Here is a 17,142-nt window from a genome sequence, read left to right on the forward strand (position 1 = left end):
TATATTCATTTATGTTTAACGTTTAATAATAAAAATGTATCAAAGTTTCGAACATAAATAAATTTTAATGTCACATCAAAGTTCAGGAACTACAAACATATTTAACTTTTAATATAAAATATAACACATTTTACATCAATTTGTAAAGTAATTAAAATAAATTACACCACATATATATATTATTTATAATTATAATAGATTTAGAAAGGACGTCATTATACATCGATTATTGTTATATTTAATATGTAGTCAAAATCACAAGATATATTATAGAACTATACGATTTTACAAGTGATGTATAATTTTGAGTTTTGAATTCATTCAAGATCACGTTAGAGTAAAATCGTCAAAATTGTGGAATCGTGGACTTTAATGCATTACTTTATTCAAATGTTAGTGTTGCATTGCATTCTAGCACCAATAACAAGTTATACTCTCTAAATTCAATATTTAAATTAAGTTCAAAACCAATAACTATATCATTACCACTTCAATAAATCTCATACTTAAGGCATATGATTCACACATATTTTAACTTTCACATGTTATCAATTCATCATTTTTATTATTAATTCTCCTTATTCGGGTTGAAACGTACTATTATCCAAAAAAAAAAGCTCTTTCACAATCTTTTAATCAACTCTATCAACCTAAGTAAACCTCCAAAAGTTCAATCATATACTGTGCATTTTCTCTTATTAATATATGTTCAAGAAAAGAATAAGAAGATTATTAAAACTTATATAGGACAAAAATAAACTTTGATCGATCCAATATAATGTTAACTCCTTAAGCTTCACCAGACATCATCTAGCATAGACAATTAGAACTTTGTTGGTATTCAAGAGAATGCAAAGATAAAAGATGTTTATAAACTAAAAATTTAATATCAAATTTTTATTTATAAACTTTATTTTTTATTCACTTTAAAATCTATTATTAATTAAGATCTTACATATTTTCATGAAATTGAATGTATTTATATACTCAATGTGGGAAAAAAATTATCTCTATTATTAGTAATGCTATTAAATATAACCACACTCCATCTATAATTGAAATTTATAAAAAGAAATAGCAATTTGTATTATTCTTGATAAAGTAATAAATAATGTTTTTATATTTCTAATTAACCATATCATTTTTATTGTAATCTATTTTTTCCATTTAGTTTTCTCTTTCCTATTTTTTCTTTCATCTATGCTTACCATTTGTAAGTGATTTCAGCATATTCATGGACTTAGAAAAGCAAAAGATAATGCAAAATTATGAAAATGATGAAATTGACAAATGCGAAAGTGTACTTACGTCACATACATCCATTTCTAATTCAGATAAGTCGGCCAGTACTAAAGCTATTAATGAAAATATATTATACACTATCTGAAATTTTTCTTTTACATTAAAAATTTAATACTAGACTTATTATTTGTGTGTTGGTTAGGTAGAATGTTGGACAATTATATATTTATATATAAAAAGTATCTTGTGTTGTTGGAGATACATTATTATAATATATATGGAATTATTATGATAGAAAAGGCTATCCAATTAATTCAAAAATCAGTTAAAGGTTAATTAAAATATAAATAAATATTTCTTAAGGAATTTATAAAATCAAAATTTTATATTTATAAGATATCCAGCTTACATATTATTTTAGAATATACTAATATAGATTATATATAATAAACAAAGTTACATAACATACACATTTCAGAAGACAATTATATTTAAGACATTTTGGTAGCATATAGTTTTTAACCTGGTATTAAAAAAATATGGCAAATAATTACTAACGATGTTCAAAAAGGTAAACAAAGAAAAAAAAATCATTTGTTTTCTTTCTTTATTTAATTAATGCACCAGGTATTGGAAAATAAAAATTGAACGAAGAATTAGAGAAAAATTGAAAATTATATATTTTTTATGGAAAGAATATAGTTATTCTTACGGATATAATTGAAAAAAAAATTTATTACGAAACTAATGAGAAAAATATGAATATAATATATTAAAGATTAATTGATTTATCATGAATGGTAACTTGAAACTCACATTTGTTGCAGTTGCTGTCATGCTGTGAAAATCAAATTCGTCTCTGCAACACTTTGCTGATTCTTTGACTAAATTAAACTGCCGACTGCTATTTAATATTTGATCCACTGCACCTGAATTTGTGTTCAAACCTTCAAAATTGACAACACCTACCTATTCAAAAACTTCATATTCCACAACATTTTACACCATATATTTAGGCACATGTGTCTGTTACAAACCAGAAACTATCAAAGGTTTGTATTGTATCAGTTAATTTTAATCAAGAAATATACAGTACAATTTTGTCTCATGAAGATATATAATTTATTTCTTAGATTATTTATTATTAATATGTTATTGAGTATAAAAGAATGGGATGATAATAATAATAATAATAATATAAGTAGGGTGATGGTTGAAGAATCCTCCTTTTGAAGAGTTGGAATTATTTGACTGAGTGGTTGTGAATGTTGTGATTTGTCTGACCATAAAACCCTGTTCTCTGTTCTGGTTGCTTCATTTAAATAATTGTTCCAACTTCAATTATCCTATCACTATAACATCCAATCCAATGTGTGAATTTCTGTGAGGACCACAACCCTTTTCTTTTGTGCTCTCTACCCAACATATTATGGGTGCACAAACCAACACCCACATATCCATACACATGAAATCAAACTCACCACGTGCATGCAACTCATACATGCTCATTCCCAACCCAACTTCCACTGCTGCATCTTCAACAAGATTCAACATCCTTAACAAATATCACATTAAAAGATAATATAATTGTTTCATCTTATGTATAAGAAGTTAATTTTAAATCTAACTCAATCTCGTAAAATCGATCGTAACCCATGTGTAACTTCCAAGAAGATATGCTGTTTGACAACTGTTGTTAACCTTAGAAAGAATCTTTGGACGCATTGGCCCCATTGGTCCCACGCTGAGCGCCACCCCCTTTGCCTCTAATCACAATCCATTACCAAAACAAATTTAGCCCATGGACCGTAGTCTACTTCTCTTTTTTTTTTCTTTGCCAACTTTGTATTTCCATTGAATTAAATTATTATACCATCGTCATGCACATCTACGTTCATTTCAGAACACAACACCACACTGCCAACGGCCTATAACTCTCCACGTGTCAACCACCCACCTTCACCTTAAGCCTTAAGCACTTCTCTCTCTTTCCCATTCTATAATAGTAGCAACTCCGAACAAAGAAAACTCAGCTCGTAGGTTATTACCAAAGACTGCATTCAATTTTATAGGATTGCCTCGTCCACAACTACCCCCACAACACAGTAATCAAACCCTTCACCACACACAACCTTCAACTCATTTTTAATAACATTCATCATAAATACCCATTAGATATAGACATCTCATAAAAGACATGCTCACTTCTTCTTATCACCTTCATAGGCCTTTCTTCATTCCAGTAAACACAACTTCCTTCTTCCTCCACCATCTCATCTTCTTCTTCTTCTTCTTCTTTTGGATTCTTCTCTCACGGTTCCATAGATCTTAGTGCTTTCAAGGGGTGACTTTAAGCCATGGGTTTGAGTTCTAAGCAGGTTTCTAGCAGTGGACTTGATTGGAAGCAAACCTTGTTGGAGGCTCAGGACTTGGAACTCCCAAAGCCTAATCTGATGAGAAAACAACAACAGCAACAACAGCAGCAGCATCAGCAAACTCAGCCTTCAGAGTCTTTGAAGTGCCCAAGATGTGACTCTACCAACACCAAGTTTTGTTACTACAACAACTACAACAAGTCTCAGCCTCGCCATTTCTGCAGGGCTTGCAAGAGGCACTGGACTAAAGGTGGAACTTTACGAAATGTTCCGGTAGGTGGTGGAAGGAAGAACAAGAGGGTCAAAAAACCAAACACTCCCACACCATCTTCCACCACCGCCACTACCACCCCGACAACAGCCAGCCCTTCTACTTGCACTGCCACCGTCACAACCTCAATTGGCAAAATGGATGCTATGCTGGGTGGTGGCCACATGACAATTCAAACTCCTCTTGCAGATGATCACAAAAACATGGCTTCCTCTCTCTACCAAGCTCTAATTCGCCCACCACCTTTGCTGCTACAACAGAATCTGATGAACGCGAGAGACTTAGACGGCAAAGATTTTGGTATTGGTATAGGTAACAATGGTATCTTCCCGAGTTCAACTTTGCCTCTTCCTCATCAAAGCCAAAGCCTACTCTTCCCTTTCTCAACCTCAAGCAGCTCTTTTGACACCAACCCTTGTTCGGTGTCAACCTCTCTGAGATCATCCAATGTTTATAACTATGGGGAGGAGTTCAAAGCAGCGGAAGAACCGACCATCAACAGTACTGCTATAGCGCCTGGCACAGGTGGCGCTAACACACAGCCATGGGAGATAGCAGCAACAAGTGGTGTTGGCTTGGGAACTTCAAACTATTGGAATTGGGAGGACTTTGATTCATTGGTCTCAACTGATCTAAAAGATCCCTGGGATGATTCTGACATCAAACCCTGAGACCAAACAATAAACAACACATGGTACTGGTAGTGTCCATAGATTAGTTATTTAATTAAATTGGGGTGTTTTTTGTTTCATACAGGTTAGTAAGTGGTCTTGTTTTTTTCAGATGAGGCATATTCTGTGCTGGTGTTTCTTTCTGCACCTGTAATTCTTTCAAACAGAAGTATTTGGAGCTGTCATGTTTTAGTTTCAGCTTCAGCTTCAAGCAAAGGGTTCAAAATTCCTGATTAGTTGTAACCCACTCTGTTTGCCTCTTTGTTCATCTCTCTATCATTTCCTCTAATCTCTAATAAAGTGATGTATTAATGTATGCAATTAGTCTAGCATCATTTATCAATACAGGATTTTCATCTCTATTTTTTTGAGAGTTTTCTGAGTGCTTTGTGATGGGAGTGATATAGATATGGGGTCTGCTCCAGCACTGCTGAACTGACAGAATGTGATTGGAAGATTCTTTGGACATGTATATATCTTGGAATGATATTATCATACGGATTTTATTGCTCATGATTCATCATCACCACCACCACCACCAATTCTTGAGAATCATTCTTTGATTTTGGGAATGAAAGAATTTTTGTTGTACATCAATTTGTTATATTATTCTTATTATTCTATTCCTATCTTATGTTTCTGGATCATGTCTCTGTGAGCTTTAAGTTCACATGGTGTTTTCATCTTTGTTCCAATCTAATAGAATAGTAAACAGTGTACGGTATCTTGGGCCATCATATTTTCTAGGCTTTGCCTCTGATTAATTGTCAGTTTCTTCTATTATTGAAGAGCTGTGGAACACTAGTAGACCCCCTTTAGCCACCAGGTTTCAACAAACTGAGAGTTTTAAATTGTTATTGAATGAATTTTAGATCTACCTTGGTGAATGAGAAGCAAATCCACGAGTGTGATTGCTACATTTTAAATATTTTGATTAATTTGTAAACACTAGCAACTTTGTACTTTATGCATGTGAGGACCGAGCCTAATCAGCAGCCACAATCATGATGATGGGATACGCATGCGTTTCCCATATATTCTAACTATGGCCAAGAAAATATTCAGCCACCTTGCAAGTTGTGACAGTAAACGACGCCACAACTCCCAGTCTTTCTCTTAGCCACCTAAAATGTTACTAACTCCTAGTGCTGATTGGGAAAAAAAAAACGAATAAACTGAGCCATTGAATTGTAGATGATTTTGCATTATTAATGTAGTATCAGGTCTCTAACTAGTGGAATGTTATACCTTTCAGCCAGAACAATTAATAAGAACAAAACTATAAAGAAATATTGAGTATCACTGGTTTAGCAGATTTGGTTTGTAAATCAACAATGTAAAACCATCTTACGTTTTCCGATGGCTGTGGTCTTCTTTTCTCTTAATTTTGTACTTACACTGTTCGTACTATGTTTATTTTGGAACTTGAAGTTGGTTGTTTCAGACACAGTAAAGGAAGTTGGTGTGCCACACTTGAAAAGTATTATATTTTTATTACAATTTCATGAACTGAAGTACTTTGTTAGTATCGATTAAGATGTGTATTTGGCCTAAAAAGTTATGAATTCCTTACTCTGCCCCCATAATTATTATAATGAAAGAGAAGCAAGAGTGCAACATAAGTACTAAATCTGTGTTGAAGAAAGTAAAGATTGAGAAAGGACCACTCCACAGTGATGCAGGCATGTGTGTAAAAGTTAAAGTGATTGTTTTGAAATGAGTTGTGTGAGGTTTTAGTAAATAGATGAGATGTTAAACATATATAGCATAGGGATTTGAAGAATTGAAGAATTGAAGAGGAGTGGCAGTGAGTCAGCAAAAGGGTAGTGAAGGTTGAAGTGCAAAAAAGTTATAGTGTGATGAGGTGTTGATTGGTGACTAGAGAGAAGAGGGTAATTGAATTGAGGGCAATGAATGGTGGAATAGGTACATAATGACTAGGGCAGTTAAAAAGATTGGACCATTTTGATAAAACACTACACACATATCTATCACTATCCACTCTTTTTCTCATCCTATACAAGACCTCTCTTGTAAATCACCAAATGGGGGTAGCATGGCCACCCACAAAAAGAAAAATACTATTGCTATGTTAATTGTTAATGGGTATTTCTTTTACAGTTAAAAAAAATATCTTATATTTTTTACCACTTATCTTAATAATATAAAGCCATTTGTAATGAATTTTGTAGGTAATCAATATTTTTCCTCAAAATTTTAGATTTCTTTTCTTAATTAATATGCTAATTAAATTTAATTATATTACATTTTTGTAAATTTATTTCATATATCATTAATTGTTTAAAAGCACATGAAAATATAATTAACTATAAGGATATTAAATATATATCAAATAATAATAAGAAAAGTTTATACTAAGTTATATTTTTACCTTTACCTTTTTTATAGCTATAATTTATATTATTGATTGCATATAATAATCTTTTTAAATCCGACAATGGAATAAGATTCAAACATAACAAATAGTTAAAATTATTGTACTTCTAGCTATACGAGGGGTATAATTAAATTTAACCAGCTGTCATCCCTAAATAGAAGCTATTTTAGTATCTAGATTTTCATTCTTAAACTAACTAGTAAAACTTATTATTTTATATTTACTTACTCAAAAACTATCAACTATAATAAGGTTCGAATTATAAAATAGTCATTATGAACATCACATGAAAAAGAGGTTCGCATACAATTCAAAGAGTTAAGAAAATCTATTATTAGATATTTTATAATTTCTCGTTGAGATTCACTTTTTAAGCAATTTTCACGATTTATTACACTTTTATTGTTTCAACAATTGGGATCTAAAGTTTTCGTATAAATTATACTATAAAAAGATAAATTTCATGTAAATTAGTTAAAAGAAAGGTTCAGGAACTATGTCCAAAATTAACAACAACCATTTATTGGAAAAAGAACTTTAACTCAAATTGAGTGATAAAAAAAAGGAAAACAAAACTTCTTAAAAATAAAATACCAAAACAAGTTTAGTAATGTTACATTACTCTACAAGTGAACAACTAGATAATTTTTAAGTACGACTCTTGTTTTAATTAGATCATTAAACTTGTATTTGTTTTTTAGTTGGATCTTCCATTTATAATTTTGATTCCAAAGAAAGAAAACTGTGATAAGTGAGGGGATTACAAATCAATTTCCTTTGTGCATGCATGTAGAAGGTGTTATTTAAGGTGGTAACAGATTAAAAAAGGTCACAACACATATCATATCAGAAAAATCACACAACTTTTACAGAAGACAAATTCTTAAATTTTTTTTTTTTTATACTAGGTCTAGTATATTGGTTTCTTACTTTTTGGAACTCTTCCTAATGAAATTAAACTTTTGTTATTACATTTTAAAATATATTTAGGTTAACTATTCTTTTTAAGAAAAATAATTAAAAGAACTAAAGTCAAACTCAACCTTAATATCTGAGTTTTGACGTCAATTTGGCTTTAAAGACACACTGAGCTCAGCAACCAAATTAGGTCATATTCAATAATTTTAGAACACACAAGTCTTCCATCATAGTTACCGTCAAATGAGATTAATTTACAGCATGACCAATCATTATAAAAGGAGTGGTATTATTTTCTTTCATGACATGACACTCCTTTTACGTCCATTTTTGCTCACACTTTAAACTTATTGACACCAAAAGAAATAGTTATCGGCAAGGAAATAATTACTAGACATCAGACGACCATTTAATAATTTGTATAAGGATAAAATAGTCTTAATAAAAATTAATTTTTATATTTTAAAAATAAGAAAAAATAAATAGTTATGAGAGGTAATGTCAAATGGTATAAAAAAAATGGTATCAAAATACCAATATCCTTTTATTAAAACAAGAAGTGTTTCTGTCTCAAGCCTCACAACTCTTGTGCCCACCTTAGAAATAGAAAGAATGTTTTGATATATATAAACCCTCCAAGAAAGAATGAATGAGGCAACGTGAAACTCATATATTTTGTAAGAGAAAAACTAGAAGAATTTGATTCTTACTTTATGCAAAAAACTTGTGGAAGCAATAATTGTGAAATCATGACAAAGCAGACTAAGGTAGAGAAGTATGAGGCGCAGAGTGAGGCAGCACCTATTGTGACATAATTGAAGAGTGAAGAAGGGGGAAATAGTTAAGACATTGGGTGTTTTTTCAACCAAGGTTGTTAATAATGTACAAGTAGGCTTTCACATCCAGTAGCAAGGGTAGCCAACATAAGATTACAAAGAATTTGCACAAAACACAACTACAAATTTCCCATCCTCACACCAGCGTCTCGAGCATAGGGAGGGGGACCATTAGTATTAGCTTTTGAAAAACTAACGTAGTAGAGCTCCGAGGTTATGCCTGTCATAACAATGAAGGCTGCTCCTGCTGCAAACACCCCCTTCCTCAAGGTCTGACATGAAGGGGCTCTCTCTCCCATCAGATCACGGTACTTGGTGTGGTATGCATTCCTCACTGAACCAGCAAGCAGGCACGAAGCAGCAATGATAAATGTCACCCTGAATCATGCATCAGTATTTCAGCTTTTATAGTTTCACCACAAGTAGTATTCTTGCACTTGCCTGATTTCGGTCGAAAGACTTTTGATACAAGAACTAATAAGACAGTTTAGTTTATGGGTCTTCATTTTTATATGATATTCAACTTTTTCATTTTTACTTAATATATGACTTAAACTCGTAATTAGATTTCCAACTGAAGTTTGAATGTCAAACACGTTTCTTCTTACACTACCACTCCATGGTTTAACATGTATCAAACGCTTTTTATTACATTATTTTTGTTGGTTTAGAGAGTTAAGCCAAGTCCTCTAAAAATACATTTGAAGTGACACTTTCATATGGATGTACACATGCTGATATATTATTAACAAAATATTTATGCAGTGTATGTGTTATGTCTGGTGTTTCATGATTGTGATCTATTCTAATTTCGCTAATAACCATGATGATGATGTAGTATATCAGATTCTTGTGCTGGAGATGATATATATGTAAGTTATCAAAGAAAAACAGAAAACAGAATAAGAATTCCTTAAAACTAAATAGACTAGTTGATTCTGTGAATTGAAATAAAAAAAAAAAAGAATTTAGAGCAAACATGTAAATTTGTGTTTGAAAGAGTATGATCCAAAAATGAAGACATACCAACTAGTGATGAACAAGCAAATTGCCCATGATCTGGATCCAGTGGGTCTCATAGCTTTCCCACAGCACAGACATCTAGTTACAACCATAATGATCACTTGACTAGCAACTAGGATGAACAATGACCCCACACCTAGGCCGGTTGCAATGTCAGAGTCATATTCACAGTACTTTCTTCCCGCACTGTCTTCACTTAACGAGGCCTGTCAGACCAACAAATAGTTACACTTCAAGCATTCCAACACTGCAAAAATTGTTTTCTGGTTTTGAGTTCTCATCCAATCTCAACTTCGCACCCTACTATGCAAGGAAACAATACACCATGGAGGAAATGTTGTTTCCTTCAAATCATAAATAATGCAACTTGGAATTGCCGATGCAGTGCAACTAATGTATTCAATGCAAATATCAGTAGCTTTTCACCCTATGGAATGGTGTTGTTGGAGAACATTCCTAAAGTTTGGCTTTTCAGTTTTCTTAAGTATAGTTCAGGATTCAATCGTGTGGTAACATTGAAGGAACAAGTTGGCTCAACTCTTTTACCTATGTTTGGAAATGAAAGAAAATTATAAATCCACATCTTTGAATAACATAAAGTGATTCTCAGCTGAAAAATAGCCTCTTTACAGTTACATTGTACCATAGTGAAAAACATAGGAACCATATCTAAAACAAAAATTATAGTCTAAGAAGAACAAAAAAAGGAACTTGATGCAGAATATGCTAGCTAGACATTGAAAACTAAACCCTTCCCTCACAAAGAATTAAGTAAAACATTTATGCATTAGTTGCTTTTAGATCGGATTAAAAATAATATTAAAGCGTTTCTATATATGATTTCATAGTTATTTTCATACCTTGAAGAGCTTTTAGAAATAAGTTGAAACAACTTACAAACATAAGTTTTTGAAATACTTACAAATTATGATAGAAGATGAAATGCAGATAAGACTAGAATGAATGAACTTTTGAATATTGGAGTTATGAGGTAAGTGGTAGATTGCAAGTAAAATTAAAATTCTCTACAAAAGATTAGAATTTATTATAATGTATAAATTACATGTAATCTCCATTTCTTTTCCGAAGTTAAATGTTTTGTTAATGAATACACAAACAAGGCATTTGGAAGCTTTTAAAATTAAGTCTATATATACAACTTGTGCTTGCCTTATTAGTAAACCAGGTTTAGATTTAGGCTTTCCCTTAGTTTAGATAAATAAAAGAGAACTTGTTTATATAACCAAACGACAGATAAAACAAAAAGCTTGTGTTTGTAACTCAGTAACTTGTTCAGTGATGTTCTAATGTGTTGTCCCTGAAGTGCATCAAATGCAACCTAAATGGAGTGACCCTTCATAAGAGCTTGTATGCCATAATTTCTGAGTTTTAAACCCATCATCGTGTAAAATCAGCTATATATCACTTGTCTTTTTGTTTTAATGAGGTAGTGTTTGGTAATGTGTTAAAATCAGATAGAATTTGACACATGAGTTTGGTCTATTTTATATCTAATACGTTTTATTCTAGAATTAGAATAAAACACATCACACGTGGTTATGAAATGGTGCATCTTCATTCCACTCAAAAGGAGGAAAATGAAATAAAGGGAAACCTAGAGTGTTCCACTCTGTTCTGTTCTGTCCATGACCCAAATGCTACTTTAAAGTTTCTTAATAATTAAGTATGAGATATTTCAAAGAGAAAAAGATGATGTGGAGAGGATTATATACAAATGTAGGTCAGATTCTGCTTTTTTAGGCATTGATTTCAACTTCTCATCACCATTTCTGGTTTAGATCTATACTCAGTAATGTAAGCCAACTTTATATTCTTAACAATTAACTATAATAGGACAAACACTTGAAATCTCCAATATTTTTTCTTCCTACCCACTTCAGCATGTATAAGTTTTTTCATTTTCAAAATGCAAGATCAATAAATGTTTTCATTATTATATAATAATGAGTAAGATCAAACCATATTACCCCTTTTGGTGAATGTCAAAAGATGTTCTGTTTTTTAATCAAGTCTAAGAGATAGGTGAATACTAACATCATCACTTAAAACTTTAAATATATTAATCTTTTACTATTAACTATTTAAATGAAAATTAATCATTGTCATTTTTCTTGCTTCTATAGGGATGTATTTGAGAAAATTATTTTCACTCTAGAGGTGAGAAAGGTGAATCTAAAATGTATAATTATAAATAAATAATCAAAATTAAAAGCTTTTAAAATTGAACAATTACACACAAAAATAAGATTCAAATATGGTTTTTAATCTTATAAAACAAATGGGTTTTAAATTTGGTGATTGTAAGAAATTAATTTAATTTCTCAAAAATTTAAAATCATTGTTTTTATTATTGGATGGCCTTCATTAACTAATTAAATTTTAAAAAAATCTCTAATTATTTTTTACTCCTATCTATAATAAATATCTTTTTTATCAAATTAAATTGATATTAGAGATGAAATTATAATCTTATATTTTAAATGGGTGAAAAATAAATTATACAAAGATAATTCATTTACAGTTAAATTTAATGAAACTAAAATCATACATCCCCCCATTCCAAATCCATAATCTTTTGAATCTGCATATAATGAAAAATAGTTAACACGAAAAAAGAGATGGAAGTAATAAAAACATCAGGAATATTTTGTACTAAATTACATTAATTGAATATCTCTTTATCAGTATATAATAATCTCAAAAAATTATTGTTTAGAATGAAGAAAGTGTTTTATGAGAATTAAAAATCTGTTTAAAAAGGATGATATAACATTTGTTAAAAAAAAAAAAACTAACATTATTTGTGTTATAATTGCATGATATAATAATACCTTCACTATATATGAAATCAAGAAAACTTAACCAAGAGAGAGAGAACAGACCAGAAACAAAACACAGTGAATAATTATCTGAACTTTTCACAAAAAAGAAGAATATAGACCAATAACAATCAGAAATTTTGAACTGAATTCATAATAACATCTCTTTATCAGAACACAGAAAACCAACTGAATCAAAATATCAAAAGAAGAAAAAAAAAACTGTGAATGAAGGAACAGAAAAGAGAGTAACTCACAGTGTTCCTCCTCTGTTCTGCAGCAACAGCAAGAGCAAAAGCAATGAGATCAAACACAAACACCACCGCCAATAACAGAGACGAAGCCATAACTCTCAATATTTCTTCACAAAACAAATTGATTAAAGTCAGAAAGATTAAAATATTGTAAGATTTACAATAAAGAGCAAGAGAAACGCACCAGTTTGCTTTGATTTTGATATGAGGGTGATTTTTCCTTGTTCAGAAGCAAATGGGAGCAGACTAAAGAACCAAAACCATTAAAGTATGTAACTTTTGGATGTAATTTTAAGCTTTTGGATGTTTTAATTTAATTCTCCAACAGCTCCTATCTTTTTATTATTAGTCACATCTTCTATACATACTAGAAAATTTTAAATTATTTTAATTACCCTCGTATGCATGTACACTTCATTTAAAATTCATTGAACCTAAATAAACATAAAATGCTTTAGAATTCTTTCTTTGCTCTTTATTTAATTTAAATACGCAAATGTAACTATAGTGCTTTGGTGCCTAAAAATTTAATAATAATTTTATGTGTCACACCCAAATCAAGGAAAAAATTATTTTTTAAGATATGATCTTTGATTTTGTTTTGTGAACCATAATTTATATGGATTTTAATATTGGTGCGTGTGGTTTGAGGATATAGTGGGGTTTGTGCTGTCAGGGTTTAGTTTGAAGGTGCTGGGCATGGTCGGGTGGGTGTGATGCACATGATGATCAATGATGCTTCATCTTCCCTCGTGGGATTAACACGTTGTTAAAAGCATGATATCAGTTTGACCGTGCGATTCACACCGTTAATCACTGTGACTTCGTTTACTTAGTTAAGACAATGATGAATGCATCATCCGGAGTATTTTACCTCGTATAATAACATTTCTTTTAAAAGTAATTTTTTAAAAATTAGGTTTTTTTTATTTATTTTGTATTTGTTAAATAGGTATAGATAGTAATTTTGTATTAAGTTTAATGAAATTAGATAATTTAAAGATTGAAAGGTAAAGAAGTTATGAGGTTCTTCGAGTTGACGAATGAGAGTCAATATTTATGTCGAATTCAATAACTATAACATGAATTAATCCATACAAAAAAGTTAAACATCAGTTTTAAATCAAAATTTTTTAAACATTATGAGAGACTTTCAAAAAGTTCAAGAATCTCTTACAAATTACCATATTAAATGAGTTCATTATTGAATTTTTCATATAGATAATTCAAGAGATATCAATTAGTTATGAATGCATCCACAAATTTAAAAATCTTATATGAATGTAAAAGAAGTAATTATAATTTAAAAAACAGTTGAATAAAACCTCAAAATTTATTAGCATAGAGCGTTTAGAAAGAGTGCGAATTATTGAGCTCATAAACTTCAATTAAAAAAAGTTTATTTTCTTGAATATTTGCACATTCAATTTCATGTGCTCCGTGACGAAATAAATGTACTAAGCAACAATATAGTCTATATTTTTAGTTTTTTATTCTTTTATTATTGATGAACTTTTTGGAGGATGGTGATTGAAAGGTGGAATCATGAAATTTGTGGGAGAAAGTTGGTAATTAATCACAGAATATGAATGAAGAGAGAAGAAAGTTGATATGCTACTAAATGATTGATGGGACAACTATCCAAATGTACTATATTAGTTAATCTGCCAATAACTAATATAATTTCTAAAGTACAAAATGTAACACAAATTTGTTAATAACCCTTTCTGGTCAAGAATGAATTAAAAAATAGAATTATAAATTCTTTAACTGAAGAATTAATAGAAATTGTTTTTATTGAAATATTTTTATATTTTATATTTATTTAAATGTTTTTATATTTTATTTATAATCGTTCATTTATTGTTATATTATTAATATTATTTCATTTTTTTATTATTTAGATCGTTAAAAAAACATTTCTGGCTTCCAAAAACATTAAAAATCACAAACTAATTTATTGTATATCATACATAATCGATTATTTTTTGTTGCTCGTGTTTTTGTTATAATTTCTTTTCATTTTTCAAAGAGAATAATTATGTGTGTTTTATTGAATTTGGATTCCCGGTCTATTGTATTTTTAAAATATACATAATTAATAATTTTTAAATTTTTAAATATATTAAAAAATATATAAAATATTAATATAGTATATTTTTAATTTTCAGTAAATAATAATATAAAAAAATTTATTAGATAGTCTGAATTCATTTCTATTTTACCAAATTCAATTAACATTTTTTTATTTGGATACTATAGATGTTATAGTTAAGAAGTATTTTGATTGACCAATTTTCTTTTGTATGTATGTGACCGAAAAGGGAAAGATGAGTAAAGGAGAGCGAAAACAAATGTACAAATTATAAGGAAGGTGATATAGAAGAACAAAACATAAAAATAAAAGAGAGGAAATTGATAAGTACTGTAAACAAAGAAGAAAATAAAAATAAAAGAGAAAGATAAAAGAAATAAGAGATGAAAGAAAAATACAAAAACATGAACATACATCTCAAATAAAATTGTTTATCTGGTATTAGTATAGTGTTTAGTTTGTGAAAAAAAAAAACTAAAATAGAATGAATGGATGTTAGAAAAAGAAAGCAAAATCAATAGAAATGCAATAAATTTTAGGCTGCTTAGTAGAGGGGAAAATAAATTAGAAAAAAATAAATAATTTTTTTTTCTTTTATTAATAATAAAAGTGAAAACAGAAGCAAATATATTAAAAACAATACAAATACTCTACATAAAAAGAGAAAGAGCTAGCATTAATATAGTCCTTTACCAGGTCACTTTACCAGGTCATTTTTTCTATTTTTGTTCCTTTCTAGCCAAGATTGAAGGAAAAACGGTTAAAAATGGGATCCCAATTTTTATTTATTTTTTTACTTTTCTTTTTCACATGATTTTCAAATGAGAAAAGGATAACAGTTATTTATTTTCGTCTTTTCCCCCTTAGTAGTTATTTCCATTTTATTTGTACTGGAACCCACTGTTTCTAACAACTAATATCTTGCTTTTTGAATGTTGCAAAGTGATAAGGTATCGTGCTCTTTATTATTTGATTGAATTTTATTTTATCAGCAATAAAAAAATTAATATAGGTGATTACTTAAGGTGTTTCAACTCTTTACAAAGATAAAAGGATCAAGACAAAAAAAATAAAACAAAAACAATAGGTAGGAAATACACACAGCATTTCTCAAAAGAAATTACATAGCCGCACAAGAGCCTAATACAAATTACACGGATAAAGAACTCAACATAACTATATATGTTAGGTGATACAGTATAATAAGGTCCATTTAACTTTACTATCTCAAATTTTTTACTTTTTATCGACAAAGAGTAATATATATATATATATATATATATATATATATATATATATATATATATATATATATAAAAGAAATATTTGGAGTGTCTCGATCCATATAAAAAATAACATGACTTAAACAAAGTTGTGTTAGTTCATACAAAGAAAACAACCTAAAACAACCTTTGCATTGAATACATAAACAAACATAAAACCAACAAATAAAAAAGTGCTCAACAAAAACAATTTGCTCCCTCGCGTGCAAGTTATGTATCCAATGACTCAAGATATGATATTAAGGCATTTCTACCAAATTACTTTACAAAACAATATGTATGCATATGTTGGGTCTACTAGAAACTTCCTCCATTAGGCAAAACACTTCATAGCAATATGCAAAACACCAAAGGAAAAAATCTTGACTAGATATAATCCTCGATTGGTTAACTTTGTAGACATATTTATAATGGGTGACCAGGCTAGCAATAAATTTAGATACTTTTTTCAGACATGCTTTAGAATGAGGCATCTTATGGGATAAAGGAATGCAACAAATGTCAGCATAGACATCCATACTCATGTGAAAGATTGCACTTATTGAATGTGGTTGAAAGATATTTTAGGATATCTTGGTGCAAATATTCATATATTAACATTATATGTAAGGATGTCAATGGGACAGGTAGGGTACGAGTAGTAATTCCTCCGTACCTACCTGCTAGATAAATATCCGTTATATACCTGTATCCATATCTGTCGGGTATCCGTTATGCATGTACCCGCCTATTTTTTTTTCATATTTACGGGTATCCACGGGTACTCGCAAGTATTTACAAAATTATTTAAAAAACAAATATTTAATCATAAATTTAAATAAAATAAAATAAAATACATTATTGTCATAAATTTTAAATAAAGTTCAAATAAACTCAAGTTCATACAAGTCCAAATAATTATAAAAGTAAATATAAAATGATGTTCAACACAAAAGT

At 29.8% G+C, this 17,142-nt stretch overlaps 2 protein-coding genes across 2 annotated transcripts; one reads left to right on the forward strand and one right to left on the reverse strand.

Moving 5' to 3' along the window:
- Window positions 1–3,259: 3,259 nt before the first annotated feature.
- LOC114179902 (uncharacterized) lies at window positions 3,260–5,206 on the forward strand. Its single transcript, XM_028066398.2, has 2 exons — window positions 3,260–4,582; window positions 4,672–5,206. The coding sequence occupies exon 1, from the start codon at window positions 3,600–3,602 to the stop codon at window positions 4,557–4,559; it is 960 nt and encodes a 319-aa protein (XP_027922199.1). The 5' UTR covers window positions 3,260–3,599; the 3' UTR covers window positions 4,560–4,582; window positions 4,672–5,206.
- Window positions 5,207–8,713: 3,507 nt separating this feature from the next.
- On the reverse strand, window positions 8,714–13,167 carry LOC114176633 (1,3-beta-glucan synthase component (DUF1218)). The gene is made up of 4 exons (XM_028061740.2): window positions 13,013–13,167; window positions 12,832–12,935; window positions 9,738–9,940; window positions 8,714–9,089 (listed from the first exon to the last, which is right to left on the reverse strand). Exons 2-4 carry the CDS (start codon window positions 12,919–12,921, stop codon window positions 8,831–8,833), a joined length of 552 nt encoding a protein of 183 aa, XP_027917541.1. The 5' UTR covers window positions 12,922–12,935; window positions 13,013–13,167; the 3' UTR covers window positions 8,714–8,830.
- Window positions 13,168–17,142: the final 3,975 nt, after the last annotated feature.

This window comes from Vigna unguiculata, chromosome 3 (assembly GCF_037176805.1).
Source record: "Vigna unguiculata cultivar grain cowpea cultivar isolate G323 ecotype 2 chromosome 3, ASM3717680v1, whole genome shotgun sequence".
Taxonomy (NCBI): Eukaryota; Viridiplantae; Streptophyta; class Magnoliopsida; order Fabales; family Fabaceae; genus Vigna; species Vigna unguiculata.